The sequence below is a fragment of the Papilio polytes genome, unplaced genomic scaffold (assembly GCF_000836215.1).
Source record: "Papilio polytes unplaced genomic scaffold, Ppol_1.0 DF824047.1, whole genome shotgun sequence".
Classification (NCBI taxonomy): Eukaryota; Metazoa; Arthropoda; class Insecta; order Lepidoptera; family Papilionidae; genus Papilio; species Papilio polytes.
Genome location: NW_013525157.1, coordinates 2,292,187 through 2,309,069, shown reverse-complemented (window position 1 = coordinate 2,309,069; position 16,883 = coordinate 2,292,187). Strand labels below are relative to the sequence as shown.

The following is a 16,883-nucleotide window of genomic DNA, read 5'->3' as shown; positions in this document are numbered from 1 at the left end:
TTTTATTTCATTCAATTTTTTATGAATTCGTAATGATTTTTTTTTTTAATTCTTAGTGTGTGTAACTGAAATAGTATTGTTTATTTGGTTAATCGCTACGGCGAATAAATTGGCAGAATCGTTGCAAATACAACGAAATATTAAAGACATCAAACTTGTTTGCTACTCGTAGATCAACTACTTTATACCGCACTAAGATTCCATAATTGGTTCCTTTGTATAAGTTTGGCATATAAAATCTAGGTACTCTATGTAGTCAGTGACTAAGCCGCGGCGACTTGCTGCTGTATCCAGGGCAGCAGGGCGGCCACGTTGACGTAGGCCGCGGACACGTTGGCGCTGGCGCAGCCCAGCCCCCACGACACCAGCCCTACAACCACCCACTGCCCGTTTACCGGGCACACCAATCCCGAGCCCCCGTCACCCTGCAACGGATCGAAAATATTAACATACTGCTTAAGTATACATATAATTTATTTAATATTATCCATCCATCCTTCGACCACATCTTCACCTTGGTCTAGGTGGGATAGTGGTCAAGCGCTGGTTTTGCAATTTAAAAAAAAATAATACTGGCTATCAGGAAACAATTCTAACGATTTGAATAATTGTTTGAAATTAGACGAGAGGAATACGTGTGAATTTTTCACAAAAAACTTCAATTTTTTTGAATATGACATATATTTCTATACCACGATTTCCATTTCATTCCTATTTATTTAGAAATAGTTACACTTTATTTTAATTGGAATAGTTTATGAATCATGATTACATTTTACGTGATACTCACGGTACAGGCATCTTTGTTAGCTTCACCTCCTGCGCAGACAAAGGAGGTGGTGTCAAGGACGAAGGTGGCGCCGAGCCTTGCCGCTTGCAGCTGCGCCTGGCAAGTCGCCGACGCCACTACTGGCACGTCCACCTTTTTCATGATCTGCTGGTACTGTCCAGTCATGCCGAACATATCTTTACCCCAACCAGACACCATGCATCTGGAACATATATGTACTTAGTTGAGTATTCTGCAGTGTGCTTAATGCGATGTCGCTAATGAATGAAAAAATAACTATGGCACAACTGTAGTTCGATTGTTTTGCAGCCCATTCAACTGTTTAGTACTAAAAATCGAGTAGCGTGCGCGCCTCCATATAAGCCTTAGGAATCAAAGCGCGACGTAACAGTTGTGCGATAGTTTGGTCTCTTTTAAGATACTTTGACCAAGGAATAATCGTGACATTTTAGAAATCGTAATAAATACCTTAGCATTGTTCCCTCTTCGATTTTTGCAATTCAAAAGTATTTCTTTTTGACACATTCCATTTTTTATATGATAAGGTGGCAAATAATCTAGCGGCCACTTGAATTCTTCTAAAATGCTGTCGAAGGCGACACACATAAAGAGACGCACTCCACGTGCGTCTCCATACCCATCAAATTTACTTCTTATATAATTAAAAGTTCTATGTATACGAAAAGAGATTACCTGATTCCAGTGTAGACAGAATTTGAATTCGGTGGTAGGCATGCTCTGTTGATCGTAGTTGCGGAACCAGTTGCCGGGGATAACGGCACGGCGGTGTTCAATCTCAATACCGTCAAATCATACTGCAGGGTGTTAGCACTGTACGAGGGGTGACTGATTACCTTCCGTATTGTATACTCTTGGAATGGCACAGGTTCGTAAGTCCCAGCCGCATCCCATTCGCCGAGACGGACTTTGACATTAGGTGCAGTTCCTGAAACACTTAAAAACACGATTACAAATATCATTAACATCAAGAGTATGATACGAAGCAACAAAATTTAAAGTCGTGTAATTAAAATTTAACTTACATGTAAGGCAACATCCTATGGGTGACTGTTAGGACGTTCATTTGGTCTATCAAAACGCCGCCGGCAATGTAATCATTTTGTAAAGTCAAAATTAAAGCCTGTTAAATTTTAAAATATCATATTATATCTATCCATGGGACTTCTTTATTTTTTAGTTACATATTTAGTTACCTGCCAAGGAAATTCTCCAAAGTTCGCTTGACCAGTGGCAGGAGTGACTCCAGTGGATGGCACAGTCTGCAAGGTGCCACACGCAATAGTAGTTGTACTGCCGCAGCAGTATTCTTGCCCTGTTGGGCATTGAGTTGAACCCTAAAATTAATTAAGATTTGAACACTTGTTGTCCTAAAGAACAATACACTATATTTTTTATGTCGTCACTAAAGACAAATGATGTGTTCGATATTCAGTGTCATATATCAACCTACGAATATTGTCTATAAATAGAATAGTGTTACTAGAGTGGGGGTAGAATTAAAACACTTTGATAATATGAGAATTCCGCTACTCATCAATAGATGACGTCGCGACATTTGATGGCGAATTACGAATAATTACGAAAATCTTCAAAGTTAGTCAATATTAAAACTTAATTTAGGCTTACCGGGGTGACAATTCTTATGTCTATCATTCCGGCGCCTGAAGATGTCCGGACGCAGGTGCCTGTGGGAACACATCTGCAGCTCTGTCTCTTGCGAATATTGTGCTTATTTTCTGGTATTAAGTCGCTACGGAAACCATCGTATAAATCCTTCAAACTAAGCTGTACACTCCGCCGCTGACGAGGGAATCTCACTGCCGTATCGTAGGATGGCACTTGACCACTGTATCCAGATATAGGCGGCACTTGTATCGCCCCGGAGGCGCCAGGTGTGGTGCCGAGCCTGGGATCTATGGGAAGCGAGCCTGAAGCAGGGTCATCAGGGTTAGATATACAAATCAAGTCAGGATTGTCACATAGTAAAACTGATAAAAGCACTCCACCTGTGGTCGCTGCGGTGGACATTGTGGTAGGAGCAGCAGTAGTGGCCGCCGTAGTTGTGGTGGTGGGCGCGGCTGTCGTCACCGTGGTGGTGGTGTTACTTGGCATCGTAGGCGGTGGTGGTGAGGTCATATTTCCAGGTCTCGCTGTTGTAGTAGTGGTAGTTGTTGTTGTGGTCGTGGTAGTATTTGGTGCTGCAGTTGTTGCAGCTGTGGTAGGCTGAAGAATAGGAGTGGGAACTCCTTGCACTACAATGACATTGGGGGGAGCAGGTTGCGCGGGCAAGAGGCCTAAACAGGCCGTTATAAGCCAAAGGCACATATCGACTGAATGAAGGTACTTGTTATTTAGCTCTGGATAAGCTTTTACCGCGATGCACCGCGTCGGTTGTTCGGTTCGGTTTTAAAAGTGACACGTCGATGTCGAGTATTAAATATGCCCTCTGAAATAATTGATGGTATTCCCCTAATAACAGCAGCCTTCATGGTGCCTTGCGCATAGCCTAATGGCTACAAATTGTCGCAATCATCGAGATGTGGATAACTAATGTAGCCTCTGGCATAATATTAATAATTTTATTTATGTAAATGCCAATAATACAATAGATTCCTTTCTTATTGGAAACACAATCGTTTAATGCGATCATGTAAAATGTAACTACAAACATTATTTCATATTTCCATCAGGGTTGATGATAATATGGTACGTACAACATTTTGTGTTGTATTCAGGGACAAGATCAGTCTTGGAGTATTTGTACGCTGGATTTTTTGGAATTCTCAGTTTTTTGGAGAGAATGAAAAAGGCAATTTGTTTTCTTGAATGTAACAAGAAATAAAAAATACTCTATGCAAGAAATAAAGTGAATTGATGAAATCACAAAACTAAAAATCCACTGGATTATAAATGAACATGAGCTGTTGAAATTTTGCATTGATCATCTGTTAAAATATTCTATTTCACAACCAAATCAGGAGACCGTGTCGAAATAGAAATAACAAATTGTCAGTGACTCACAACAATTAGGTAATAACGAGATTTGAACCGCGGACGGTTCTTATTTAGGTTAAAACGCTTTAGAGCGAATAATGATCGACGGACAGCGCTCTTTGTGACTGTCAACGTTTTGAACGATTATGAATTTACATAAATTATAAACATTCCATGCTTCGGATAAAGAACATTTTTTAGAACGTTTAATTGGAACAAATATTTGAAATAGTTCGACAGTTAAGACAGAACCAGACAATGAAATAAAAAGCTGTCCATTTTGTATCACAAGTAATCACAGATGACTAACTTTCGCCCGCGACTCTAGCTGCGTGGAATTCATAAAAACAAAAACAGGTAGCCAATGTGTTCTTCTAGACTATCCTCAACATCCATGTCAAATTTCATCGAGATCCGTTCAGCAGTTTAGGCAACTCTTACAAACAATCATCCATCTAAACTTTCACATTTATAACATTAGTACCTACGAAGTATGATTATTTAACCCTAACTAGTGAAAGAGTTGTAGTCTTATTTCCGAATAATGAATTACTTTGGTACTGTCCCAGATGCTAGAATAATAAACTTTATAACAAAATAAAGAATACATTTATTATTAAACTTCTAATAACAATATTTAAGTCAAAATTGAGACGAATTGTTACTTCAATAGTCGTTTTTGAATCTTTGTTGAATATATTTAGGTTCTCGCACAGATAATAGAATACTATTCTATTCAAAAATGCAAATAATAGGGACTATTTGCATTGGGACTATATTTGTAGTCCCTACTATTTGCATTTTCTGGAATAAGGTGGCAGGGTTTTAGGGTCATTTAGAATAAGATTTTTTTATGCTGTAAAAGAGTAGTGAATTATAAGTTTTAAATTCCAAAAACACGCCATCTTTTATTAAGGTTAGACTTATTTGAGTCACGGTTTTTTAAGTTTTGTTTGTGAAAGAAGAATCGACAATACATCAATAGATGGCGCTAAAATAAGTTGTTTTAATATTTGAAAGCAAGAGGGCGTGCGGTATCGTAATAATCGTAAGCCGGTTCACGCAGGCGCAGGACGGCCGCACGTCAATACAAACAAGAGAAACTCCACAACCGAGACCGTTACGTATATATTTATAGATTATAATGCCACAGTGCGAGTGCGAGTCAGTACAGTACAGTAGTGTTCGCTGTTCTGTTAGCGGCTGGATTGTTTGACACCGCTCGTAACATGTTTTAATAAATCATTCATTATGTTCTGCGGCTATGAATAATCATCGATTGGTGTATTTCGATTCTCTCAACGTTCATGGATTGACAGTGAATTAATGTGTTATTTTTTTTAAGTGATATCGACATCGCCGATCACATACGAATTGGGATAGATTCTATAAATACTGATAGTTTACACACTAGCCGTGTCCTGGAAAAATGTGAAGATGTCCTAAGCTACATTTTTTCAATTTAAAAATAAAAACCTAAATTAACCCTCAGCGGTTTGTTAGAAATCAAACAAATGTTCGGTGTTATCAACAAACTGATGTATTTGTGTCAGCGATTTTTCTTCGCAATGCCTTCCGATATTCAAGAATTTGAACTAACCAGCGCGAGCGAGTTCAGGTGTCAAAAAGGTCCAATAAGGAAAGGAAATAAAGAGAAAGAGAAAAAGATTAAAACTGCTAACAACCGCCCTACAAATACCATGCCCGACGGTTTAAACCAAGACCAAAAGCAGGCATTTCAGTTGCGTGATTTTATCGTGAATACCAACAAACCGATGTTGGAGGAAGGCAAAAAGCCAGATCTGCCGGTCTCCGTTCTCGCGGCGCACTTGCCGTATATAGACGACGAAGTGGTGGACTCTGACGAGCCAGTGGCGGAGTCCGATGAGGATCAACCGGCGTCCCAGGAGGCGGAGGAGGTACTTAATAACGCCGCGAGTCGGCTGCGGCGCTGGCGAGCGGCTTCTCAGAAGCTGCGCCGGCCGCGGATTATAAACAACCTGAGCGGCACTCAGCAAGGGGGAAATGCTACAAAGAATGCGCTGGGCGTGCACACCGACCTGGCGGACCGGCTGCGCAGCCTGGCGGCGGCTGGTAGCGTGTCGGCATCGGCTGGGGAACTGCTATCGTTGGCACCGCCCATTGCTGCCACCGCGCCGCCATCTCCCGGCTGCCTGCTCTCCCCCACGCTGGCGGACCAGACATCAGCAGAATATTTCGTAAGTACCTTCATTGCTTAGCACTCCCCAAACAACGCAAATAACAACGTCAACATCATTTCACAATATTCTAGCTTGTGATAAAATGGAACATTCTTCAGAATCTGCATTGGGACATGGAGGTTGAACAATAGGGTAGGTTTCACCCTCTCAAGGGGTCGTGAAAGAGAGGACGACGTGTTGCTTAAGTCACATGGTATATGGTAGGTGGGCGATTTCTCTGACCCGGTAGCCTAAGTTGGGAAATCGCAGACCAAACTTGGTACACCATCACGATATTACCATATATCGAATGTAGATAATATTTTTCTTTCTCTATTGGAGCACGTTCCTATTCATTATTCACTCAATAGCTTTGTATATGCAAAACCAACGTCACTGATAAATCAGTCGATAAGCGGCAATAGCTCGTATCACCTGAAGATCGCTTTTCGTATAATTCACATAGCCAGATAGTATCCAGTAATCGATTTATACAAAGCTATTTTTTTTTTCATAATACATTCCATTCAGATTGATCTTTGACGTCATTTACGATTAATATACGAGTATTAAAATTGACATCAAAAATCTCGATTCCAATAGCAATTTACCTTATGATTAAAAAACGTACGTCATACGCATAACACTTAAATTTTATAGGCAATAAATAAATTACGTTCCTTTATGACTTCGAAGCATTTATAGTAAATAGCAAGCCAATGCATGCGTTAAACAAAATATGTATTTTAAATCTCTCTGTTAAAATAGAGGTAAACAGTAAAAACAATCTGTTTTTTTTTTAATTGGAGAAAAAGACATTTCAATAGTATTTTTTAAGAGATGAAGGTAAATAACATTTACCCTATACGAGAACGATATAATAATTGGTAGTAGTAGGTAAGTAAACAATTGTAATTAAAAGTGATAACAATGACATTATTATAAGTAGGGTAGTTAAATAAAATGTAATAGCTGTCTAGGTAGTTGAAAGTTGTTTAAATATATCTTCATTAAGAAGTCGTCTGCAAATTTTGTCCTGTCTGAATTCAGTGCTCTAATTTGTTTGAGTTTCGTTTATTGTGAATTCGTGGAGGTATGTACATAGCGTGTTTTTAATTATAGATATATGCATAATATGACGTTGAATGTGTCATACGACCTTCTTAAGCTACACGCATTAAGTTGTAACCAGTTTTAACTGAAAAATCGGACACTTCAGTTACAATGTACGTATGCAATATTGTGACTGTCAGGTGAACTGTACAGTTCTCAGTTTTGCCTACACATGAAACTTTATACTGAACAGTTCAACTTTTCAGATGAAATTATTGCTACTATGAGAGATAGTGTATATCTTGTTGGGTGATAGGTATGTCTTGAATGTTAAGTTCTAAGTTGTTCCAATTTCACGATAACTATCAGATTTATACTTTTTAGTTTTTCTGGTATACGTTGTATATATATCAATAAATGCTCTTAAGTTTTTAAATATTTCATGAAAGCATTACACATTACCACTTCGCGATAGATATAGCCACCGTAATCTCATACGCAACCTGACGCTTAGACATGCAAAGATTTTGTACCATTTACTACCGATTTACCAAAATCGTTAAAAAAACCGATGAGTCCATTATTGTATAACAGAAATATTCTTTATTTTAGACTGATTTTCTAAAAAAATCTTAGGTTCTCCTAATTTTGGGTCGTTTAAAAGAAAGTAAATGTAATTTGTAACTTCAAGAAGAATAATGCTTCTTAAATACTTTCTACTACATCTGTGGGTTATGTCCACCTTCATCCAACTTTCGTTTGATGGTAATCCATACCTATCAATCCCTTGTTTCGCGTAGAGCATAGCAGGCTTTGATTACAATACAACGTCGCGAAAAAGGAACAGTCTGCTTGTAATCGTGCTAAAATAAAACATTACTTGGCAACTAAATTGTCAGACAGCTTATCATTAAAGTACTTGAAGAAATAACACTTCACCGCAGATGCTCTCTTTCGTTTAAAAAAAGGAGAGCAATTTATAGCATTATGCGGCCCACTGGCTGCAGCCATAGATTAGTCTCGTTGATAAACCACGCGGGCTCGCCGTGCCCACCACGTGACCGTCCAGATCGATTTGTTCAACTCAAACGGACACTATTTATTTAACTTTTCTCTTATAAAACGCTATTGCAAAGAAAACAATAACTAACATTCATAACAAACGTAATTTATTATTAATTATATTTACATATTTCTATATGCTTACACATTGTTCTGTACTTACATACTCGTATATGATACTTATACGTGTGTAAAGATTGATTGGAGGTTTTTATTACAATGTAATAATGAATGAATTTTTACATCTTTGTCATCTGCTGATACTCTTACCGTCACTTTTAACTGTATATCGCATTTTCAATCAGATAAATATATCTTAATTTAAAAGTTTCACTTTGCGGACCGCAGATACTTTGGCAGAAATGGGGAGAAAAATTGTCTTTTGCTCACTAGATGGTGGAACATAAAAACAATTTTAACAAAATATAAAGTACTCTGTGGACTGTGGCCATAGTTTACCTAAAAATAAAATGACGAATAAAACCTTTGAGATATGACTCTTGGCCCTGGCGTCACCTTCCTAAGCCTTTCAGTTTTTGTTCCCATTTGAATTGTAGCTCTATTTGGTATCTAACAATCATAACTAAAAACTCTGACATATTGTGACAAAAACCATAAAAGAGAAGATATTTGATGATGATAAATTGACATGATGACAGCGCGCCTGTAATGATTTTTGGTTGTTTGTTTTTTCTTTAATTTATTCTCAAAAATAAATTTTAAGTCTACTCCATCTATACAGTCCGTATCGTCGTCATAAATATCGTGCAGAAATCACAATTTCAGTATTTCAATTTCCGTTGAACTTTCACCAATATTTCATTAAAATCTTATTCCGTTTATAGCGAACATTTTTCAATAAAGTACCGTTCTCAATAGATCCGCTCACCGTCTACAATCTCATTTTATTTTTATTTAAACATATTTAATATTGTACGGAGCATTTCTATTGCGCGTCAAGGTATAGGTAATTTCACACAAGGGCAGAACAATAAGACAGTACAGTAATGGTTTTTGAACGCGTTTCACCTTAGGGCAGAACAGTGAGATAGTGCAGTAAGACAGTACAGTAATGGTTTTTGAACGCGCTTCACACAAGGGCAGAACAGTAAGATAGTGCAGTAAAACAGTACAGTAATGGTTTTTGATTGCGTAACACTCAGAAAGAACAAAACAAAGCAATATCCGATTAGCGATATCGCTATATAAATCATCATAATATGTCAGAATATATATAGCAATAAATATACCAGTGACATATGGAAAGTTATTATCAGTTCCATACAATGTTTGACTTTTTAACTGGCTTTATCGAATTAGTATAATTATGTCAGTGAATGTACAAAAAACAGCAGTAGGCAGTAGATAATATTCTGTTCTCTGTTCTACCTTTGTGTAAAAACTAGCGTAAGAGGGGACGTTGTGCCGCTCCAACACCCCTCGTTACTACATTTTTATCATAGAAATAGCTAATACCTTTACATGTAAATGTTATGGACTTATTCATAATACCATTGTGATGTAGAGAGCTGTTTGAGAGTCTATAAAAGATTGTTCAAATAAATTTTAAATATACCCACTTTTTATTTTCGTTGGAATTGAAAATAAATAATACATTTGTAAATCTTAAAGAGTCATTAATTGATATAAAAATATGTCCATTCATACAATGGTGGATGTATATCTCGATACTTTATACTTATTACTCAGTAAACGAAACATGATTTTGTTCAAGACTTGAATCATCGTTAAGTTATCTACGTCATAATTGGACGGAAAAGATTGTTAGTGTTGCTTACCTATGCATTCTAACCTCCATTTCAATAGATATGAATGACTAATCTTTACAAAGAACAGGGAATAAAGCGAACATTATTTAGAATAGTTTTACTTTGATTTTAAAATGAAGTATAAATACACTAGTTCGTCTGGCGTAATGCAGACTTAAATATTGTATATTAATCAATCATTAAAAATTGATTCGTCTATTAAAAGTCGTCAGTACCAATTAAATATTTAATTGATTCCAAATATGTAAGACTAGCAGTTCCCGTGCGGCTTCATCCACATGAAATTATAACAAAAACATTTTGTTGTTTGCTTTTGTCAAATTCTCAATTGCACATGTCAAAATACTAATTACCTTACTATGGGAATCTTGCTTCCATGATGTTGGCAGTAACTTATGGTCTCTTTCCCACATTAGGGTTTTCATCCAAAATATTTACCCCCTAAGTTTAATGGCGTGAATATAAGTAGCCTAAAGCGTGACGTAAGTGTAGGGCTTTTTATTAAAAAAAGAGTTTTCAAAAATATGCTGTAATTGCTGAGATCTTTGGCAACAAAGAAGTGTGTGTTTACGCTTTATTATAATAGTATAGAAGTATAGATAAAGCACAATTTTTTTTTGTAGCAGCCCTATTCGTTACGTAACTTACATACTTCGTATGATGGATCACATGGCACACGTCGGTTGCTAATGTAAGAAAAGTTGGCCCAGTTGTTAAATAAACAAACCAGGTGTCATGCAAACACACGGCGACACTGAGGATAATATTGGTCACCGTGTTACTCCGTCTGTCTGTACAACTGGAACGGAACGATGATTTTTAAAATACGCATCATTTTACAGTTGTGGTACAGAGGATATATTAATAGTAGCGAGTGCAATATTCATTTAGAAATTCTGGAAGGTCTTAATATGTCGTGTCGTTAAAATACGCGGAATAAAAGTTTTATAATGATGAACAAAAGATATCAGAGATCATAATAGTCGTATAATCAGGTTATGAATGACCAGTACTAATTTACTTTTTTAATTAATATTAACACAACAATAAAAAAAAATGTTATGAAAAAATAATCTACTTCCTCTTGGCGCTTTTTATGAAATCAACCAAACAGACGTCAGATGAAGTCGCAGGTGTCATCGAACGTTGATTTTGATTATATCTTTCTGACCTTGCGAAATAATCTACAACTTAATTAATTATTCAACATAACACCGGTATTATTATTTTATTGATATGTTTTTTCTCCACGTGGTAAATCGTATATGTTTTTAATATTTTTTAAAAGATATTTTAACTTTACTAAAATAGTCAGCGAAATTACTTTGCTTTAAAGCGAATTTTAGTTCTCGTTTCATAAATCGCACCAAAGAAGATATAGAAAGTTAAAAATGACATTGTTTCTTTCCCTCACACCTGGTACTTGAGAAGTTTTTCGTCATATACCATCTTTCGAAGTTTAAAATATAAAAAAACAAACCAGTTTGTATGAGGCCGATGAGCTCGCGATTCGGGTCGAATTTTTTGTTACGTCGTGCCGTCGGATGACGTAGCAGAGTTACCTCCAGTTCGCCCTCATGACCCAAATTTTGAGTATGACGTCATAGAGCAGGAAGAAGCACAAATGTAGGTCGCACTAATCCGACGCTCCTACTCCCCTTTCTCATTGTAACTATGATTAATCTGATAAGATATCAGGAAACCACCACTCCATTTTAGTATTTCATTCAACGCGTCACAGCTAAGTATAAATCTTGATATGGTGCTAATATTTCACTTTTATCTATAGATTTGGGGTTCCCCTTAAAAATTAGGATTGAAAATTATCGATACCATTACAAAGAAGTAGGCAAGAAGTAAATTTTGCACAACATACGACTATCATTTACAAATAATTCAATAGAATTATTTATAGACTAGCTGTACCCGTGCGGCTTCATCCGCATGAAATTATAAAAAAAATATTTTATTATTTACATTTGTCAAATTATTGATATGATAAACCTTGGTAATCTTGTTTCCTCGATGTTGGCAGTAACTTATGGTCTCTTTACCACATTAGGGTTTTTATCCAAAATATTTACCACCTAAGTTTAATAGCGTGAAAATAAATAGCCTAAAGCGTGACGTAAGTGTAGGGATTTCTATAAAAAAAATGATTATTCAAAAATATGTTGTAAATGCTGACATCTTAGGCGAAAAGAAGTGTGTGTTTAAGCATTATTATAATAGTATAGATTATTTTAGAATACTAAATCTATTGTGTGAGGATTCTATGCAAATATTATCGCAGATTTGAAGTAGACGAATACGGGCGTGTAATTTTATTTAAGTGTAAATCCGTACGATAAAATCATACAGAACTTAGCTTAAAAACTCAAGAGAAACCGAACCTTTGGTTATATCAAGTTCGGACTGTGCTGAAAATATTTTTAATTTTAACTTTTAAGTTTGTTTAAAAGTGCAAGGCTTTCATTAGTTTTAAAATTCATTACAACATGTAACATCACGGAATATAGACTGCAGCCGTAATGTGTAAAAGAGACGGCCGACAGGAAGGGGATGGGACGAGGATATTGATTAATTGCGGAAGTGTATTTATTGCAAGCCCCGTGTGTGAGTAAAGGCGGGGTTGAAACTAAAATGTCGACCTTTGATAAACGTTCGCTTTGCGCCCCTATTACTCGTAATATACTCGCTTTAGATTTTTGTACAAACCGACACACCACTCTGAGAATCCTTAAAATTTAATGTAGACCACGGTTACTGAATCTTCACTAACGTGGATAATTTAACGACTGACGGCGGAGTTTGTTAAATCATTTTATCAACGATTTTCGCATTTGATACAAGTATGGCGATTGAAGAACCTGAAGGAAATGAAATGTGAAAAAAAATATACTATATAGGTCGATAAATCTAAAATCACCTAAAAATAAAATAAAAAAAAACAACAAATGCAAAGAGCACCTTCTATAATTATTTCCATTATAATGCCAATGGGTCTAAAAGCATAGACGCATCTTGTTTAAATTTGCAATTCCTTAAAAATACGCAGCTTTGATGCACATACGTCCATTTAATGGATTACTAGCCTGCGATTCCGTTCTCGTGGAATTAAAAAAAAAAACAAAAATAAGTAGCCTATGTGTTCTTCCAGACTATCCTCTACATCTATACCAAATGTTATCGAAATCCGTTTAGCCGTATAGGCTACAAACGCTAACAAACATCCACCCATCCATCCATTCATCCATCTAAACTTTCGCATTTATAACATTTGTATGAAGTATGATTATTTTTGTGGATGTGGCTGCAAATGCCTCATTACGTAAATAGTGACTTATCATCCTCAAGATTTTATCCGAAAATGATGATTCATAAAGAAACAATGCAAATAGCAATCGGACCTACATTGCAATGACGATAACTTCGTAAAACACCGTATTCGAACATTGCTGTGTCAGTACGGCCAATGATAATAATGACGCGTTTTTAGTCACGAAGTCTAGCGCCGGACTATACCGGCCACGTATACAACACGTTTATTACGTAACCAACTATCACCATTCCGAATATGACGTACACTTTTAATTGACTGCAAAGAAAACATTTTAAAACCAAAATTAAAACCCTCAGATAATATCAGTATTCGAGATCGAAAGGTCGTACGTTTATGATATCCTACGTAAGTATTTTTTGTAGGAACTAACAGTTCAGCAAATGATCTCTCCAGTTTCTTTGAAACATTTTTGTTAACAAGTTTTCATTCTTAGCTGAATTCTTAATCGATTTTTATCGTCTACTAGCTGTTCCAATGCGACTACATAAAATTATAAGAATTTTATATTATTGTTTACGTTTGTTAAATTATCAATAGCAAATGTCAAAATAACATGACAAACCTTGGCAATCTTGCTTCCTTGATGTTGGCAACAACTTATGGTCTCTTTACCACATTAGGGATTTTATCCAAAATATTTATCCCTAAGTTTAACGGCGTGAAATTATATAGCCTAAAGCGTGACGTAAGTGTAGGGCTTTTTATTATAAGAAGTATTATTCAAACATATGGTGTAATTGCTGACATCTTAGGCAACAAAGAAGTGTGTGTTTACGCTTTTTTATATTAGTATAGATACGAGGCTCGATAACAATTCTTAGGAACTCTCAATGAGCTATCGAAGAAATGATTTCAATAATTCTGTTTGTTACATTAGTATTATGCAAAACAGTCACACAGATCAGAGTTTAAGTAATGCTACAAAAATTAGTCAAGTATTTAAATAAGACTTAAAAATACTTACCAATAGGGTAGTTTAATTAATGGTTGTTTAAAATCGCAATGTTAGTTACTGCTTCGGAAAATACCTCGTTTCAAATATCCGTTCAGTATTTCGTGGTAGCAAATAATAAACGAAAATTCTATAAATACATTTTAATGAGATATTCTTAACAAATTTAACTTTAATTAAGTTTCCAATTTGCAATGGAAATTATTTTCATTCTAAGTAGATAATCATTTTAAAGAGGAAATGGAAAATATCCACAAGTATTGTGGATAGATTAATAAATAAACGAAATGGGTACCTATAGTTATCTACTATACTCCACGACTACAACGCAACAATCAATTTTTAAAAACCTTATTGAAATGCCTTAGAAAGGTCTACAAGAAACTTGCTGCAAGCAAAATAAGCGCTACTTATTCATGTATAATGAAATTAAAAAGTTAACGTACTTGAGAAAAATTTAGTTAGACAAACAAGTGAATGACCAAGAAACAAGCATCAAGCGAGCAGGGGCTTGTATTTAGTAAATACTAATTTCCATATAAACGTTAAAAACAAATTTATCTGCCTCCGGAGCTTCAAGTACAAGGTCGTTGTTGACGTCATCGCAGATATTTCATGCATTGCAGCGAACGTATTCTATGTGTTCGTTCGCTTTGCCCACTCTTATCTTTTATATTGTATTACCGGTGTAGTTGTTTTGTTCGAATACATGTAATTTGTTGTAGTGGCAACATTTTAAATTAATGTCATAAACGCACGGTCCAGGAAAACGGATTGATAAGATACTATAGAACTAGATAGACTACCTAAAATGCCGATCTAGAAAAAGTAGACCGTATGAGCGTACTAATGGAATATGGGAGCAAGTGTACAGCACACTAATTCATTCGACTCTCTATTAAAACTAAAATAAAAGTCATCTAATATAAGGGCTGTAAGGGCATTTTTCTTAAAAATGTCTTAGCCTTCGTGTTAACAATATTGTCTAATCTATGTAATATTTACGTATTAGAAAAAAATTGAAACTTCTCTTCAAAGTAAATCAACATTTTAATCAAATGGAATTTTCAAATTCACAGTAATCTTTATTAAAATTCAACGTAACACAAATGTCAACATCTTTTTGAAATTTTTTTTTAAATACATTTCCTTAGCAGTCAAAAGCAAATAAAGGAAAGTGGTTTCAGTTGCTGGTAGATTCCTGTAATTAATGCGTTCAAGAACATTCTTAAGCATTGCAGGCAAGGTAGAGTTGCAATAAAACGAAAATCCCACCAAATAGTTTTAGGGACTTTCTAAATGTAAGTTTCGTGGGAGTAATCTGTACTAATGATTTGCTTAAATTACTATTAACGAACCACAACTCTGAATATAGCATCCCTTTTGAACGACGTAGCGAATCTGCACTAATATTTTAAAAAGAAAAAGAAGTATTTTTATACAACCAACTCAAAAACTACTGAATCGATTTCAAAAATTCTTTCTCCGTTAGAAAGTCACAGTGGTAGAGCCTGCTTTAACATCTTCGCACGAATGGGTCGGCTCGCGCGATGTAATACCACGACCACATAGAAAACAGGCGTGAAGTGGAAGCAATTCCGCGTTTTGTCTGATGAGTGTGGTGCAGCAGGCCTAATTTTTGTCCCTTTCTCTTTCCACCCTTTTCTTAAGAGGAAAGGATGACGGAAGAGGGAGGATTTGACGGTGGAGAAGACGCATATGAAGGGGAAATGTCCTCTTTATGTGCGTCTCCTCCTCTGTCAATTAAGGGTAAGCAACGCATCTGCAATTGCGTATGTTTATGGGCAGCGTTCGCTTTCCATTTAGGTGGATTCAGGTGGCCGCTTGCTCGTTTGCCACCATACATTATAAAAAAAAACTATATTATCACTGAGTAAAATAGATTATATTTACATCCTCGTAAATGACGTCACGAGCAAGCTACTTTCGTTTGGTGAGTCCTATAAAAACACTCACTTTTACCTTCCCTAAATATTTTTCTATCGTTTTTCCTCGTTCGTCTAATCTCGGCGCACAATAAATGGGAGAATGCCTTCATTCAATAGGACATTAAATAAAAGGAAAAGGGCACCATTGTGTTGTTTTTTTACTTATTGGATATATTGATGAAGTTATAGTAATCAAGCAAAAATCAATTTTGCATTTTTGGTGTTTGAGGAAGCAGGGGGACAGCTACCCGTCAGCTGTCCCCGCTACCCCCCTGACGACGCCCAAGCAGTAAAACGTACAAGACACAATAAATTTCCAGAAATATTTTACTATACAACTAGTGTAAGCAGAGAAATTAAATAATTGTAAATTGAAATTTGATCTTTAATTTTTCTACTTGTTCAGCAAACTCTGACGCAAATTGCAAACAATACGTAATGTTATCTATTTCGCGATAATAATTATATTAGTTTTTAACTTACATCTGTTATTAAGTAGATGATCTGACAATCTATTTATTAAAAACTAGCCGTTGCTCGCGACTTCGTCCAAATAAAATCAAAGAAAAATAGTAAAATATAGCCTATATTACTCAATCATAACATAGCTTTTTAATGGTCCAAGAATTTTTGAAATTCGTCTAGTAATTTTTGAGTTATTCCAATATATACAAAAGTACAAATCTTTCCTCTTGATAATATTGTCATAGATATAGATATAGATATAG

General features: G+C 35.9%; 2 protein-coding genes across 2 annotated transcripts in view; one reads left to right on the top strand and one right to left on the bottom strand.

Annotated features, from left to right (window-relative positions):
• Window positions 1-263: 263 nt before the first annotated feature.
• LOC106100334 (plasma kallikrein-like) lies at window positions 264-3,136 on the bottom strand. The gene is given in 6 exon segments (XM_013279158.1): window positions 264-425; window positions 791-992; window positions 1,484-1,744; window positions 1,834-1,931; window positions 2,005-2,145; window positions 2,423-3,136. Coding segments are annotated over 6 exon segments (1,578 nt in total).
• A 1,755-nt stretch (window positions 3,137-4,891) lies between these two features.
• The window catches only part of LOC106100668 (C-Maf-inducing protein-like), a 42,635-nt gene continuing 30,643 nt past the window's right edge, over window positions 4,892-16,883 (top strand). Inside the window, exon 1 of the mRNA XM_013279627.1 lies at window positions 4,892-6,024. Within this exon, the coding sequence (XP_013135081.1) occupies window positions 5,320-6,024 (705 nt within the window). The 5' untranslated portion in view covers window positions 4,892-5,319. The remainder of the gene's footprint in view (window positions 6,025-16,883) is intronic.